Source organism: Ascaphus truei, chromosome 5 (assembly GCF_040206685.1).
Source record: "Ascaphus truei isolate aAscTru1 chromosome 5, aAscTru1.hap1, whole genome shotgun sequence".
Lineage (NCBI taxonomy): Eukaryota > Metazoa > Chordata > Amphibia > Anura > Ascaphidae > Ascaphus > Ascaphus truei.
The window spans coordinates 215451741-215470467 of NC_134487.1; the positions used below are offsets into that span (position 1 = coordinate 215451741).

General features: G+C 37.1%; 1 protein-coding gene across 1 annotated transcript in view; it reads right to left on the reverse strand.

Annotated features, from left to right (window-relative positions):
- LOC142495752 (kazal-type serine protease inhibitor domain-containing protein 1-like) overlaps positions 1–17862 on the reverse strand; it is a 118294-nt gene extending 100432 nt beyond the window's left edge. The window contains exon 1 of the mRNA XM_075601660.1: positions 17414–17862. Within this exon, the coding sequence (XP_075457775.1) occupies positions 17414–17726 (313 nt within the window). The 5' untranslated portion in view covers positions 17727–17862. The remainder of the gene's footprint in view (positions 1–17413) is intronic.
- Between the last annotated feature and the right edge of the window lie 865 nt (positions 17863–18727).

An 18727-nucleotide genomic window follows, 5' to 3' on the forward strand; every position in this document is an offset into this window, starting at 1 on the left:
CGGGCTCAACGTTCTCTCTCTCTCAGTCTCAGGGTCACACTCAACGCGTTTCGACGCTCTAAAATGACGTCTTCATCAGGAGTGCTTGTGACCTGCTCTAGGGGTCTTTTTATACCCACTGGAACTTTACTATTAACCCCTCCTCCAAAAGGTTAACTGTTTAAAACACCCTAGCTTTTGGGCAGCTATCATATCTATCCCATATATCTAGGTGCGGTTTTAAGTGCAAGAAATTTTATATAATTCATAAAATATTCTAATAAAAAGATTCTCTCTTTAAATACATAAGAGAGGAATCATAGTAGGATTATACATGCAATTTTATTATTATACACAAAAATCAATAATCAATAAAACATTATAGTATTAAAATTAATTTTAACTAATTTCTATCTTTAAGGAACGACGATTGATGTATCTTGAAAGACATGAAACAAAGAGTATTTAGGTGAAGAAACTTAAGGAAACAGGAATCACATAACTCATATGTCAAAATACCCAAAAGACTGTACACATATACAGAGCAGATAGTAACGAAATCAATATAAAATATATAAAAATTATTAGTAAAAATATATATAGTTATTAACATATTTTAAAACATTTTTACAATTTTATAGAGAAAGAAAAACTTTAATTAAAACATTAAAATTATCTTATAAAAAGGCACCCAATTCAAAATCGACATTTAAGCCCTGAGGAATTAAAGTTTTCAATGAAAAAATCCAAAAGCTTTCTCGTTTTTTAAGTGCTGTGTTCCTATCCCCACCTCTCCAATGGGGCAGTACATGCTCAAGGACAGTAAACCTCAGGCCAGATGGGTCGCCATTGTGTTTTAAAATAAAATGATGGGATAAAAAGTGGGTCGTTACCCCCCTTCTAATATTACCCACATGTTCTAAAACACGTGTCCTTATGGGCCGAGTGGTTTGACCCACATATTGTAGCCCACAAGGACATTGTATTAGATAAATAACATGGTCAGATTTGCATGTGGTATGTTGCTTAATTTGGAATTGTTGTTTTGAAATATTAGACATAAAACCAAATTTATCATCTGCTCTGTATTTACATGCTGTGCATGTTGTGCATCCAAAAAAGCCCTTAATTTGTGGCAACCACCTGTTATTATTATTTTTAATCTTAGGTAATGCACTCGGTGCTAGTCTATTTTTCAAGGTATTGGCTTTCTTAAAAATTACCATCGGTTGGACGGGGACTATGTCACCCAATATTGAGTCATTTTTAATAATATGCCAATATTTCCGAACTATTTTTGTTATCCTCTCTGACTGCCTATTGTAGTTCGTTATAAACGTAAAATCAAAGTTCTTTTTAGGCTTCATTTTCACATTTTCAAGCAGAAGATTCTTTCTTTCCAGAACCTCCACCTTTTCTACTGCATCTTTGATGATCTTATTTTCATACTTTTTTTCTTTAAATCTGTCCTGCAGGAAAAGAGACTGTTCATGGAAAGTTTTGTCATCCGAACAGTTTCTTCTAATGCGCCTTAGTTGTCCATATGGCACATTTTTTAACCAATTGGGATGGTGACAACTATGGGGAGATATATAATTATTTATATCCACCTCCTTAAAGAAGGTCTGAGTACTGATTAATCCACCATCAATGATGACAGTTATATCAAGGAAATTAACCCTTTCCCGACTATATTCGCAGGTGAATTTTAAGTTCAGGGTATTATCATTTAGATAGTGGATAAATCTAATCAGACTCTCCTCATCTCCTCTCCATATAAAGAAAATATCGTCAATGTAGCGCCGCCACAGGCACAGGTCATCACCCAGCTCTGCAATGGACCAAATATAGTCCTCTTCCCATGCTCCCATGAGAAGGTTTGCATAGCTGGGTGCAAATTTCGTGCCCATGGCGGTGCCACATTTCTGAAGATAATAAGTTCCCTCAAATGAAAAATAATTGTGTTCAAGAATGTACTTGATCCCATCCAAGATGAAATTGACCTGTTCATGGGGCATAGTGGAATCTCTCGACAGGGCTCTATCTATAGCCTCATGCCCATCTCTGTGGCTGACCCCTCCTCGGAAAGGGAAAAAAGAGGAAGGAACGAAGAAAACGGGGAAGAGGGACAAAAGAAACACCTCAAAAAGAGCAAAAGGTGAATAATATCTTTAACCTAAGCTCTAAAGTATTATCCCAATCTGAACAATCAGTCATCTCAAGGGGTTTGAAGTTCACCCCTACTGCAGGACCAAGCAGTTTCGGCCTCTTTATAGACGCCCAGAGATTTCTAAGGAAACTCACGATCAAAAGATTCTTTAGACAAAAGGATGTAGAATTAAGAACTATGGAAAATTCTAAAATAAAACAAAATGAATCACAATCTGAGGATACACCCAAATTGATACATTCAGGTTTAAAATTGCCATCCACCTTCTACCCCAAACACATGAAAGGGAAGAATTTAGATGTATTCACTCAACTTGTACAGAGAGATTTTGAAAAATTAGTATTATCAGAGGACAAATTTGCTAATAATCTAAATAAAAGTGAGAGAGAAGCTTTAAAAAATTTCCAAGATGACACAAGTGTGGTAATAAAACAGGCTGATAAAGGGGGAGGAGTTGCCATTATTAATAGAGAAGACTACATCAGGGAATCCAACAGGATTTTGGGTGATGTGAATACATACATTCCTCTAAAAAAAGATCCCACAGTGGAATTCCAAAAAGAAATAAAAGTACTGTTGGATAAAGGCAAGGCTGAGGAAATAATTAATGATAGTGAATATAAGTTCCTATATAAAGAACACCCTATCAGACCAATTTTCTACTACCTCCCCAAATTGCATAAAAGCCTTACTAAACCCCCTGGGAGACCCATCATAGCTGGGATTGACTCTCTGACCTCTAACCTATCTGCTTACATAGATACATACTTGCAGACATATGTAAAGAAACTGCCGTCGTATCTGAAAGATACGACGGATATCTTGAGTTTTCTGGGAGGTCAGACATGGGAAGATGGGTGGTTTCTGGCTACGTGTGATGTAACCTCTCTATACACGTGCATCAGCCACAGAGATGGGCATGAGGCTATAGATAGAGCCCTGTCGAGAGATTCCACTATGCCCCATGAACAGGCCAATTTCATCTTGGATGGGATCAAGTACATTCTTGAACACAATTATTTTTCATTTGAGGGAACTTATTATCTTCAGAAATGTGGCACCGCCATGGGCACGAAATTTGCACCCAGCTATGCAAACCTTCTCATGGGAGCATGGGAAGAGGACTATATTTGGTCCATTGCAGAGCTGGGTGATGACCTGTGCCTGTGGCGGCGCTACATTGACGATATTTTCTTTATATGGAGAGGAGATGAGGAGAGTCTGATTAGATTTATCCACTATCTAAATGATAATACCCTGAACTTAAAATTCACCTGCGAATATAGTCGGGAAAGGGTTAATTTCCTTGATATAACTGTCATCATTGATGGTGGATTAATCAGTACTCAGACCTTCTTTAAGGAGGTGGATATAAATAATTATATATCTCCCCATAGTTGTCACCATCCCAACTGGTTAAAAAATGTGCCATATGGACAACTAAGGCGCATTAGAAGAAACTGTTCGGATGACAAAACTTTCCATGAACAGTCTCTTTTCCTGCAGGACAGATTTAAAGAAAAAAGTATGAAAATAAGATCATCAAAGATGCAGTAGAAAAGGTGGAGGTTCTGGAAAGAAAGAATCTTCTGCTTGAAAATGTGAAAATGAAGCCTAAAAAGAACTTTGATTTTACGTTTATAACGAACTACAATAGGCAGTCAGAGAGGATAACAAAAATAGTTCGGAAATATTGGCATATTATTAAAAATGACTCAATATTGGGTGACATAGTTCCAGACCAACCGATGGTAATTTTTAAGAAAGCCAATACCTTGAAAAATAGACTAGCACCGAGTGCATTACCTAAGATTAAAAATAATAATAACAGGTGGTTGCCACAAATTAAGGGCTTTTTTGGATGCACAACATGCACAGCATGTAAATACAGAGCAGATGATAAATTTGGTTTTATGTCTAATATTTCAAAACAACAATTCCAAATTAAGCAACATACCACATGCAAATCTGACCATGTTATTTATCTAATACAATGTCCTTGTGGGCTACAATATGTGGGTCAAACCACTCGGCCCATAAGGACACGTGTTTTAGAACATGTGGGTAATATTAGAAGGGGGGTAACGACCCACTTTTTATCCCATCATTTTATTTTAAAACACAATGGCGACCCATCTGGCCTGAGGTTTACTGTCCTTGAGCATGTACTGCCCCATTGGAGAGGTGGGGATAGGAACACAGCACTTAAAAAACGAGAAAGCTTTTGGATTTTTTCATTGAAAACTTTAATTCCTCAGGGCATAAATGTCGATTTTGAATTGGGTGCCTTTTTATAAGATAATTTTAATGTTTTAATTAAAGTTTTTCTTTCTCTATAAAATTGTAAAAATGTTTTAAAATATGTTAATAACTATATATATTTTTACTAATAATTTTTATATATTTTATATTGATTTCGTTACTATCTGCTCTGTATATGTGTACAGTCTTTTGGGTATTTTGACATATGAGTTATGTGATTCCTGTTTCCTTAAGTTTCTTCACCTAAATACTCTTTGTTTCATGTCTTTCAAGATACATCAATCGTCGTTCCTTAAAGATAGAAATTAGTTAAAATTAATTTTAATACTATAATGTTTTATTGATTATTGATTTTTGTGTATAATAATAAAATTGTATGTATAATCCTACTATGATTCCTCTCTTATGTATTTAAAGAGAGAATCTTTTTATTAGAATATTTTATGAATTATATAAAATTTCTTGCACTTAAAACCGCACCTAGATATATGGGATAGATATGATAGCTGCCCAAAAGCTAGGGTGTTTTAAACAGTTAACCTTTTGGAGGAGGGGTTAATAGTAAAGTTCCAGTGGGTATAAAAAGACCCCTAGAGCAGGTCACAAGCACTCCTGATGAAGACGTCATTTTAGAGCGTCGAAACGCGTTGAGTGTGACCCTGAGACTGAGAGAGAGAGAACGTTGAGCCCGTGACGTCATCTCCAACCGGCCGGAATTCCGGAAGTGACGTGACGGCTGTTCGAGACACAGTCGGGTGGCGCGCAGCAGCAGCAGTGATCGGTGATGTGAAGCGATCGGAAGATCATATACTCCCTATGCTGTTTATCCTTTTGGATCCTGTAAGCCTCCAATTCATTCGTTTGTGGATAAAAGTGTTTGTTTTATCCCTGTGTTTTGTCTCTACTTGAGATCCTAGCTCCTCCTGTGGTTTTACCACATTGTTTGGTTGGTTATATGTGTTATAGCCTCCTCTTTTAGTTACCTGCTTACCTGCCCATGTGGTCTCCAATATGTAGGACGTACCTCAAGACCACTGAGGGTACGCATCTTGGAGCACATGGGCAACATTCGAAAGCAGGTGTTAACACACAGCGTCTCTAGACACTTCAGTTTACACCATGAAGGAAACCCAGAAGGCCTAACATTCAAGGGAATAGAAAGGGTGGACCTCCATTGGAGAGGCGGAGACAGACTAAAGAAACTCTGTCAAAGAGAAACTTACTGGATATATAAACTAAAAACTTTGACCCCAAAAGGTCTGAATATAGACATAGACCTGGGGTCGTTTATATAAGTTCCAGTATCCTCCGTCTCTCCTCGATCTTTTTCTCAAATCTTTCCCACTCACCCCCCCCCCTTGTCTCCTTATACATCACAATTAATACTATATGCATAGTGCACAACAAAAATCACAATATGGTGTTTTTCGCACTAATTTGACAATTTCTTGAAAGTAATGTCAATATGGAATATCACACATGTGAATTCACCATTATCATTTCTGATCTTTTTTTACAGATATGACCCACTTATGATACCAAACCAAAATACTTCATTTTTTAATATATAAGTTGAAACTGCACTGTAAAATTGTATGTTTTAAGTTTATGCACTATCTTGCTGTGAAATGACATGACATAATACATGCGTAAGGCTTCATGTAGCAGTATAAAAGACTGCAATAGCTATTTTAACACAACATTTGGTGCTTTAGTTTACAGCACGAATGTATTATACAGAAGTATATAAGAATATATATTTTTATTTTTTTATTTTGTATTAGACACTCTTTTAATATATTTGTTTAAAGTTTGTACACTATATTAAACTTTGTATATAATAAGGTTACCACATTTGCATAAATAGTTCATGCGATATTACCTTCTAGCATATGTGAAATAAATTATTTTATGACTATATTTTAAAATATATGATACAATACATTCTAAAGGCTTCATATAGCAATAAAAACTGCACTATCTAGTTTAATATAACATTTGGTGCTTCAGGCTATTGTACAGCACGAATCTATACGGAAGTATATATAGAAATGTATTTATACTTATATAAGATACCATTTTAAGACATTTGTTTAAAGTTTGTACACCCATGGTACTAAACTTTGTATATCAAAAGGCTACAATATTAATATAAATTATTACCTACTATATGTGAAAATATATTTTGATTTTTACTATTCTTATTATTAATATTAATCAAAAATCAGTGTGCAAATAAGCGCATATTTACTCACTAAACCTTATTCAACACTTTAGAATATGTATAATAGGGAACACAGACACTAAATTGCACTGTCTTATATATATGTTTATTAATCACAATGTATAACAATATTTGTTTATTTAATCATTTACAAAATCACCTTTGAAACATTACATGCACATTAATCACCCACGGAATTTAATCCAAGTTTTACACTAGGCATAATTAGCATTTAACAATCATTCATGCATCTTAATAAATTATACACATTTATTTGTTTTATTATGAAATATCACACATAATCACTCACTATAGGTAGGTCACGTTATTAATTGTCTTTTAAGTTAGTTATAAACTATATTTCTATTCTAGATTACGTCTAAATGTATTTATGTACGTGGTTTTAAACAGTATATGCGTTTAATTATATATTTATTTACTGCGTTATATCATAGCAGATAATGGAGTGCAGTACACAGCACTCATTAGCTTTAATTGAAGAAAAGACATTAACCGAGGACATTGCTTAAAGTAGAATGGGGATTGGCTAACATTTACATAAATACTTGCCACAAACCTTAACCCCAAACTACGGAGCCTGAGGAAGACCAGAAAGGGTCGAAACGCGTTGCTCTCACCACTAAGCAATTTTGATCCAACACAGCCACCGTCAAGGAGTGGATCAGAGAGGAGGCAGCACTATATCCGGACGCGGAGCAAGTTAGCTGCGTGCCACGAGATCCACGAGCTACATCCTACCGACGGGCTGCTTTTTCTATTTCTTTTTATGCATTTTCATTGTTTTATATATTTGTTTAGTTTTTAGAGTTTTTAACAATAAAAAATTTATTGTAGTCCACCAGAACCGTGACATTGTTCCAATTCATATTCACACCAAGGAGGGGCCATCTGCTTACACTTCCCCACTTGGAATCCAGCACTACCAGTACTACAAAGGAGTTAAAGACACCTTGATGTGCATTCACTCACACAAGGCCGTGTGAGTATTATTTTAATTTATACAGATTACTATATACCAAACCACCATTACCCTTACGAGTCACCAGGTGCAAAGACACCATCAGAGAAAAAGATACCTTCCCCTAGGATTGCACTCACACTTGCCACTGTGAGTGCCTGCAGCATTTGCTGCTTTTGCATATCTGTTTGGGTTTTTCTAGTGGAGTATCACAGAATCCCGTTTATATTTTTCCACTAACAATTGTTTTTAAATCTGTTCACTCCGAGGGGGACATCCTCACTGGGAGCTGAGGACCGCTGAAGAAAACCAGGAAGAAGATTAAGACCTGAAAAGAAGAAAGTAAATATCCAAGTTAAAGACACCTTGATGTGCATTTACTCACACAAGGCCGTGTGAGTATCATTTGATCTGTATCTATTATTACATACCAGACCTTGATTACACCTATAGGTCACCACGTGTGAAGACCTCATTGGATAAAAAGATACCTTCCCCTAGGATTGCACTCACACTTGCCTGTGTGAGTGCTTGCAGCATTTACTGCTTTTGTATATTTTTAGAGTTGAAAGCATTGGACATTATAATATATCGTCTGTATTCTCCTCTAACAATTGTCTTTAAATCTGTTCACTCCGAGGGGGACATCCTCACTGGAAGTTGAGGACTGTTGAAGAAATCCAGGAAGAAAACCAAGCCCTGAAAAGAAGAAAGAAACCAACCAAGGGAACATAAAGAAAAGAAAACCGCAACGAAACCTTGCTGTGAGAGCATTTACACAAGGCCGTGTAAGTGATTTGATATATCTTTCAAGCACACCCACCAATATCTATTTAGATACTATACATACCCCAAATTCTTCAACCTGTGCTCCCCCTTTTCTCTCTATATCCCTATACAAATAAGGATCCTGGATAAGGATCCTATTGGGGTCAGAGCCATAGGACGAGAAGACGAACCTGAGGGGACCTTTGTTTATAAGGTTGTAACACTCATTGCTATATTTCCCCTGTTCTAGAATTTCACCAGGGAGCGCCCAGGTTTTTCCTTGTTCTATAATTACATGAGTAAGCTAAAGCAAAAATACAAAAAGGGATTTTTGAACAAAAAGATACATTTCTTAAAAAAAAAATCCCATTGCAGTTAAATAATTATGAATTTATATAAATTATATGCACAGAGAAGTCCTTATTAAACATCATAAAAGCTTTAATGGCAGCAGGGCCCATAAACTGGATTGATCAGGAAGCTGCACATCAGTCAATATATAGCAATGTGTACAGCATTCATAATACTCTGGCACCACCTTGTGGATATATATTTTTTATTCTCCTGAAATGTGTTTGTAGGCATGCTTACAATCTTCTTCAACTTGTCTAATTTAAAAATTTGCAAGATGCATACAAAACTTTGTTCCAGAAGCAACTCAGCAGGAATGACTAGTAGTTGAGCATGCAGTGACAAGGTGGACATTTGGCAAGCCTTGTCAACCAATCTCCCTCACTAATTCCTCTTAAATTAGCTTTGGTCATCTGTACCATCTGTTTAGCCTGTTCGTTTTCCTGAAATATACTCTACAGATATATAGAGTGTGTGTATGCATGTATATATATATATATATAGAGGGAGCGTCATCACGTCGGACGCATTGACACTGACGTCATCACCTGGAGCAGACTGATCCATGCGCGAGTGCTACAGAGGCTTTAACAATACGGAGCCACTTTCCAGGACTCTTACACAGCATTACCTGCCCTGGATACCTGCTGGGACGTCGATCCTTTATACTTGAAGACTGGGATTGCCCCTAGATGATGCAGTACTAACCGGATGGTGGTGATTATATCAGGCAATGCTTGATTTTATTGTACTTTTGTAAGTGCATTTTTAACCCCCTCCTCCCCTTCCCCTCATTAAATATACAATTTTACGCTATGGGCGTGTGCTCTCTCCTCCTTTTTTCCTTTTAGATTCCCTGTGGACGTGGTTTGTCCATATTGAGAGCAGCCGGAGACCCTCTACACCAGCACCCACATTTTCATTGGAACTATTCTGAGGACTGGTTTATCACTTTTTTTTTTCCTTTTCCTATATATGTTGTCATTTAGTTATATGTATTATTCTTTATATGGTTTACAGTTTTTTTTATATATATTTGTGCTAGATTTAAATATTTAAGGTATTCACTATTATTAGTTAACACTGTGTTGATATAATATTATTATTTATAGTAAGTTTATACACAAATACTGGATTAACCATAATTAGAGGCGCTGCTTTCTTTTTCTGTTTGTCATATATATATATATATATATATATATATATATATATATATATATATATGAAGAAAAGAAGAGAGAGCACACGCCCCATCGCGTAAAAAGTACATTTAATGGTGGAAGGAAGGGGAAGGTGGGGGGTTGGGGGGGGGGGAGAATTGCACTCACAAGGATAGATTAAAACAAGCATTTGTGAATATAATCACCGCCCAGCTGGTAGTTCTGCATCTGGAATCCACAACCTGAATGGCAATCAGTGGTGTAGGCAGACAGCAGCACGTGGATGAACTCCAGGGCATATGATGTCATCACAAAAGTCCCGTAGAAACTGATGTGCTGTTGCTGGTAGTCGCAAAATGTCCCGCACTCGATAGTGTATCCGTGCGCATGCGCGGCGACGTCCTGGCGTGATGTCACTGCGTACAGCGTAACAGCGCTCCCTTACGCGTTTCGTTTCTCCAAGGCGACTTTCTCCTTTTTCTGAAGGACTGGGTTCTATAAACCTTCTTTAATATTTTTTTATATATATATATAATTTTTTCCCCTTGTTTGCATATACACCTTATAGTTTGTGTAATTATTCACTGTTATCACTTTGGCGCTACTATATATGTTCTTTAATATATATATATATATATATATATATATATATATATATATATATATATATATATATATAATCAAAAAATAAATAGATGATACCGTTCTGTGGCTAACGAAATGCTTTTATTTGTGCGAGCTTTCGAGATACACTGATCTCTTCTTCCGGCGATGTTACAATGAATGAAGCAAGCAAAAGCTATACTATAAACAGTGTCTATTGGAATGTTATCTGTGCTGGTCCTTCCCCCGGTGTGGATGTGTTTTATGGCTGGAGGTGTCAAAAGGTTCCGGAAAGCACCTATTGGTGTATAGGGATGGAAAAATAGGGACCACATAGTATCCACACACACTTTTAGTTATGCTACTAACTCTCACATTTCCACACCCACCCACACCATTTATATCCGCTCCCACTCCACACACACCTTTTGTAAAGCACTGTATATACTGTGGGCTCTCCATTCATGTTAATTCACACTGATACACATACACACTCTTTCATCACTTGCTTTCAGGAACCTTTTGACACCTCCAGCCATAAAACACATCCACACCGGGGGAAGGACCAGCACAGATAACATTCCAATAGACACTGTTTATAGTATAGCTTTTGCTTGCTTCATTCATTGTAACTTCGCCGGAAGAAGAGATCAGTGTATCTCGAAAGCTCGCACAAATAAAAGCATTTCGTTAGCCACAGACTGGTATCATCTATTTATTTTTTGATTATTGAAGCTCGGCTAACACGGTACTGATACCTCTACATGAATATATATATATATATATATATATATATAAAACCAAAATCAAAACGAAATCAGCAGGCAGCACTCCAGAATTGAACAAACAAGTGTATTGCGTACCACCTTGACAAAGGTCGCATTCGTGGACCGAAACGTTGGTTTTGTGTTTATTTTTTCAATACACTTGTTTGTTCAATTCTGGAGTGCTGCCTGCTGATTTCGTTTCCAAACGGTATCATATTGATTATTCTTCATTATAGGATCTGCACCCACACCAGTGACTATTATTACGGAGTGCTTTTTGTTCTTTTTCTATGATATATATATATATACAAAAAATAAAATAAAATATATATATATATATATATATTTTATTTTATTTTTTGTTATAATTTCCATGCTTACCAAACCTTTGCCTACCATGTATGGCCAATTTACTTGTATATCTCCAAATAGACACCTGAGACCTGTGAAATAAGCATACATGCATATTTAAACTAGCTGATTTACTCAGGTGTGTTCATACCGTAGGAATGTCTCAACATGCATTACAGGCGGCTCTATCGCTCTTCTGCCTTAAAGTATTTCAGGGTATAGATTAAAGCATCAAATTTTGATTTGCGAAACCAACACTCCACACAATTGTGATTACATTTTTGCTCATTTTTAATCCTTACTAAATTTTACGGACCACTTTATGAGACATTCAAACATTTTTAATAGTTCCTGGCAAAAAGAATCTTTATTTTTCCTTTACTATTCCTTAAATGAAAATGTTAAGTACTGTATAAAAAAAACATGCTTTATTGTCCAGATCCATTCTTGTTCTTAATTTATCCTCTTTTTCTCTTTATTGTGCCTTTCACTTAATCACACATGATTACCTCTGGGCCAAACTCTTAAATCCATTTTTTTTATTTCATAACTGCTTCAAGTTTATGATCCTGTATTGCATTATTTCAAGCTGTAATTCAATTTATTACACCAGCATACATGAATAGATGAATGTATAGTTTAGAGGACTATATAGGTTTCGTCTTTAGATATGTGAATCTGGGACTAATCAAGACTACATACACTACCGACACACTTTATTGAAGTGTGGTCGGTACCGCAAGCCGGGAAATCTCCCGGCTTGCTAGTGGCCGCCCCTCGGCGTGCCGCGCGTCATAGACGCGCGGTCACGCGTCATCGGGAGCGTGCGCCCCCTGCACGCGTGTCCAGGGGCTCCCCGAGGGAGCCCTGGTGTCCCGCGATCGCGGGACAGCGGCAGGGGTTTCCGGGGGACCCGGCGGACCCGGCAGCGGTAGGGAGAGCGCCCCGATCGGAGGGCGCTCTTCCGCTGCTTCGGCGTGCGCCCGTCACACTCGGGCGCGCGCCAGGCTACTGCTGCGGCACAGAACGGGCAAATGCTCGAATAAACTGTGCCGCAGCAGTAATATTTTATGATATCTGGCAAAAGGTATCCCATCTTAGATCTATGGTTTCTAACCCTTTTTAAGTTACGGAACCATGTAATTATATTGTGAAATTCTGCAAAACCCCAGCCCTTTTTAATAGCGCGTCTGAGATCAGATGCATTGTAAGGAACCCCAACCCTCTCTAATAACGTCAGAGATCAGATTAATTGTAAGGAACCCCAAACCTCTCTAATGGCACGTCTGAGATCAGATGCATTTTAAGGAACCCCAACCCTCTCTAATAGCACGTCTGAGATCAGGTACATTGTAAATTAATCTGTATGTGGTATAATTTTTAAATGACCTCAAAATTGCATGGTCCACTTTATGGATGCAACCCAAGGATTCATAGGAGCCATGGTTGAAAAACACTGACTTAGATATACCAACCACTAAATGTAACTATTTTCTCATCTTGCATAATGATATAGTAGTTCTAATGAGAAGAATTTCAGTTAGTTATTTAAGTTTTCTAATAACAGAAAATATACAGTATCAAGTTCCCTTGATTCTATTTTCTCCTTTCAGTATATTGATCAGAAACCTTATCACCATAATATTGGCTAGATTGAGCTATGCAGTATATCAAGCACTACAAGCTTGATTGTGCAGTATTGCAAACTACATCCTTTTTACTCCACTAAGTGTCATCATATTAAGGTGCTTGGCTCCAATGAGTATTTTGGAATGCCTCTATGAATCCCCCATACAGCATTATAACAGGGATTATCTGCATTATTTGATAACATTTTCCTTCTCCACTAAATAGGTAAAGGGGTGAAAGGTCTTGCTTAGCCTTTATAGTGCTGGTTGTCCAGCGACACAACAGTGCAACTGGACCTCTGGCTCTTCTGTATCCTGCCATTGCTCCTGGAGCAATCACTTGACATGCTCAGGTTCCAGATGGTTAAAAAATATGAGAACGTACCTATGACGCACCTGGTACGTTATAAGGGCCTCTGTCATGCCCAAGCCCATGATGTGCCAGGTATGTCATTAGGGCTTTATTTTTTATTTTATTTAAATTACAAGGGTCAATACAGTACAATGATCTTGCACTGGAGTTTTTCACCCCAATGGTTGTACAATTAACATGGGTTCTTTTGTGGGTAAACAATGTTTCTCAGCTACTGTATGAAAGGAAGAACTATTTTATACAGTAAGGGCAATGACAATTTGGAACTTAGTAACTTTAGAGACTTTGATGACAGATACATTTAATAAAGGATTCCTCTTAGATTAAACTGGTATACAGCAATTTACTAAACAAATAAAACATAGGTAGAATATTGATCCAGTGAGAAGTCTGGGATGATTTTATTCAATAGACACATGCTTTTTAACCCTATCTGCTATGTTACATATCAGAAACAAATTAAGTACCCATCATTTTATGTTGCATAACTTTTAAGTATATAAAAATAAGTGGCATAATAGAAATGGTCTGGTCTTGGAAATCAGAGAATCAAGTGTTAGAACCAGTGCCAGATGTCTAAACCTGGGAAAGATCCTTTTTTCTCTTGTGCCTCAGGCACATCAAAAAGATTGTAAACTCTTTAGACCATTCATAGTGACTGTATAATTATGTCAATTACACTGTTTCCAGTCAGCCCTATTTAAAAGTATTGAATTGTGAGGTAATTTAATGTTAACCATCTATAATCAAGTATGGAATAAAGAGTAACATATTAATATAAAGTGATATTTTCAATAATGTCTTGTATTCTCTTGCTTGCTCCATTTTCTCAACACCTATTCTCTCCTAGACCCGCTACAATCTGTCTTCCACACTGCTCACTACACTGAAACAGCCCTCAATTAAATAACTAATGACCTCCATACTACCAAAGACAGAGGTCATTACACTTTGCTCATATTACTCGACCTCTCTGCAGCCTTTGATACTGTGGACCACATTCTCTATACTCTTGGTATTCATAACAAAGCTCTATCCTGGATCTCCTCTTACCTCTCCTATCGTACTTTCAGTGTCTCTTTTGACAACACCTTCTCCTCCATCGATCTCTCTGTAGGGTTACCCCAGGGCTCTGTCCTGGGACCTCTTCTCTTTTCATACTCTCTCTAGGTGACATTAATCACATCTCGTGGATTCCAATATCACCTCTATGCTGATGAAACACAAATTTCATTTTCAACCACTGACCTTACACCTGCTGTACCGACCAAAGTTTCTGAATGTCTCTCCACTACATCATCCTGGATGGCCGTCTGCCAACTTAAACTTAACATGTCAAAAATGGAGCTCCTCATATTTCCTCCCAAACCTGGCCCTACTACCTCTTTCCACATTACTGTTGGAAGTACTATCATACACCCAGTAGCACAAGCACACTGCCTAGGGGTCACACTCGTCTCCTCTCTCAAATTTTCCTATCACATTCAAAAGCTAGCTAAAACCTGTCATTTTTTCCTCCACAATATTACAAAGATACGCCCTTTCATCTGTTGCTCGACTGCTAAAACTCTGACACAGGTCCTCATTCTTTCCCATCTCAATTACTGTAACCACCTGTTGTCAGGCATTCCTGCCTCTCACCTGTCTCCCCTATCCTATATGCTGCTGCCAGAATCACTCTACTCTTTCCTAAATCTGTCTCAGCATCTCCCATGCTGAAATCCCTCTCCTGGATTCCTATCAAATCCTGTATCACACACTCAATTCTCCTCTGCACTTTTAAAGCTTTACACTCTGCTGCTTCTCCTTACATCTCAGCCCTAATTTTTCGCTACACACCATCCCGACTCTTGTGTTCTGCTCAAGGATGTCTTCTCTCTACCCCTTTTGTAACTAAAGTGCTCTCCCGCCTTAACCATTTCTCACTGACTGCCCCACACCTCTGGAATGCCCTTCCCCTCAATATTCGAATAGCACCCTCTCTATCCACCTTTAAGACCCACCTTGGGTAGCTCCGTGGCTGATTCTTTACACCTCATACATAAACCTTGGCCCTTTGCAGACACACTTACCAGAACACCCTCCTACTGTCTTTGCATGTTCTTTCTACCTACCAATTCGATTGTAAACTCTTCGGAGCAGGGACTCCTTTTCCTAAATGTTACTTTTATGCCTGAAGCACTTCTTCCCATTTTGTGTTATTTGTATTATTTGTTATTTATATAATTGTCACGTGTATTACTGCTGTGATGCGCTATGTACATAATGGCGCTACATAAATAAAGACATACTTACATAAATAGTAATATTAATTATAAAATGTTCTTATGCAGCACTGGCTGTGTACAGAGTGCTGTACATAGAAATTTGCAGCCACAATAAGTCCCTGTGACATACAGCTTACAATCTAATTATGTGTGCCTTGTCTATTTTCTCACAGTACTATTTCATTACAGAGATTAAATTTGAAAGAATTGGAACATGAACAACTTCACTATATTTAGACATTCTAAGACTAAAGTACTGTCCACTTGGAGATCTTTTATATACACATACATACTTCAAAATGTAAACTTGATGATTATAATAACTAAATATGGCAATATCCGCAAGAGACAACAACATGTGAAATTAAAGTAATTATTCACCTGTCTGCATTAAAAAATGTGTTGCAAGCAACAAATACAGATGTACTGTAGCCAGATTCCAATTTGCCGCAGCCTCGGCTTCAGTGCAACTGACAGCCACAACTTCCCCTGCATCGCTACAGGTGTTTCATTACTTCCAAACGGTACCACCCACAGCGAGGATTCCCACTGCCTGAATCTTCAGCTTCCCCTGGCAGAATCAAAGATGTCTGGCTACACGCAAAAATTATTTTAATATTCTCAGCCCTTGCAACTAGCAAGTGTTAAATTTCCAGTAAGATGTTTGCTAAGCAAACATTAAAAATAAATATGCCCTAGATCGACAATCATTTCTTCTATTGTTTACAAATAAACATAAATACTGTGATTATGAAAAAAATAATAAAATATAAAAAATAAATATGTATGGTTGTTTGTATAATTGCTAATTTCACCACAATCTTATTAGGGTTATATTTTTGTATACTACCATATATTATATTCCTATTTTTTATTTCAGGGTTATAAATTGATTAATGGACAACCAATAATGATTTCATATCAAACAAAACATATATATTGAAAGAAAGGGACATGAATATGAACCAAATGTTTGAACCCCTTTACTGACTCAGAGATATTAATTGCATTGCTCTGTTTAGTAGTAATATATAGAATATACCTAGAACATTGATATTGCAGTTAGAGAGAGAAGATACACATCATAGTTTTAGACCAATCAGATTTCTGTATTTTAGTCCTGTCTTAATTTAAACTTGATTCCCTTTTGTGTCATTAATAAGGTGTCTACACATTACAGGTAAATGCAGTTTCATAAATCAAGCAATTTTAAATTTGGCTGATCTCTAAGTCTGCATACTGTTGCACAGGAATTCACGCTTTTTATTTAAAATTGTCCCTTTCAAAAGTAAATTTAGCCATTAATAGTAATAAAATAAACTTTAAACCAATCGTACATGCTCACAACAAGAGCAAATTATGTTTTGGTTCCGTATTTACACATGTATTACCTAACATGCTCTTTTTTGTAAGAGAAAAAATATTCTTGACAGGTGATACTGCCGCGTGACATGAATATCTTTGCTGTTTTAAAGTGACTGTTAAGTTTAGCTAAAGCTCTACCAATGGCAGCGAAGAGGTTGAAATGTACCTGCTTCACATGGTCCTTTGTGCTTCAGAGTAAGGTTGTTTTGTTTTCTTGAACATATCTCGTTGAACTGGCAGATATTTTCAAATGTCATCCCATCGGAGCCACATATGCTTTCCTGATATTTACAAATGCATTGGGGTTCAGGGATCTCCCCAAATTTGTTATTATGAACTTCTAATCTGCATTCCAGATTTTCTCCACACTTGCCATAAAAACGATTGCTATGGTCCAAATCACAGATCTGTCCTTCCACATTACCACACTCTGGGCAGCAGCCACACATATCCAACACTGTCCTAGCAGGACACTTCATAGTTTTGGAGCAAAGGTTTAAGTCACATTTTCCACAGCTGTCACCTTCTCTTAATAATCTTAGCCACCCTCTGTAGTAAAAGGTTGGGGAGCTCTGCACATTTTCTAACAGAACTCCCAGTATTGCTATAACCACCAGAGGCTTCATCTTCATATAACAGTGTTTTTTTGCTCAAAGATTAAAGCCAGAGGGGAAAAAAAAAAAGAACATCCCACATCTTTCATTTTGGCAACAAAAACCTATGGCACATTTAGACGGATTTCTCAGCAGGAACTGATACACTGTACAGTATGTGTGGATCATTGTACATCTGTTACAGAAACAAGATAAAGAGAACATTTTAATAAAATACCAGTGTTACCGCAAAATTGCAGTATGTGAAACTTTTGCACACAGTTCATCCCTGAACTAAATTGGCAGACACTGGTTGTATGGAAACAAAAAACATAGCAGCAGTAAAAATGTCTAAAAAAATTGCTGAAATAGGAGATATGTGACATAAGCTATCTAAAAACTATGGCAATAGGCCAATGTATGATGCTTTACCCTTTCCCTTATAACCTTAACTTGTTTGAAATAACTCACAACAACACAAATATACTGTAAGGTGGTGGTAAGGTAGCAGCACAATTAATAAACCATTCTAATTTACATAACATTAAACCCTTACATTATAAATTAATCTATTGCTTCCCTGTCACAGAAACATAATACATAAATAACAATGATTCCACCCCCCAGCCAGGAACGTAACATTAACCTAACAACCGAACCAACCAAATAAACCATTCTTGAACAACCACACTCAAAATGAACTCCCTTGTACCAACTGATGTACACCGTTTAAAACCTTAAATTGGGCTTGGCCCTTCCACCAAAAACAATGCTTTCTGTATACCTTATTGAATCCAAAATTGAAGATCTTAAGGCTAATATCTGATAAATGTACCAAATCCTGTCTAAGCCGTCACCATCAATATCTAAATCAAAGGAATGGGATA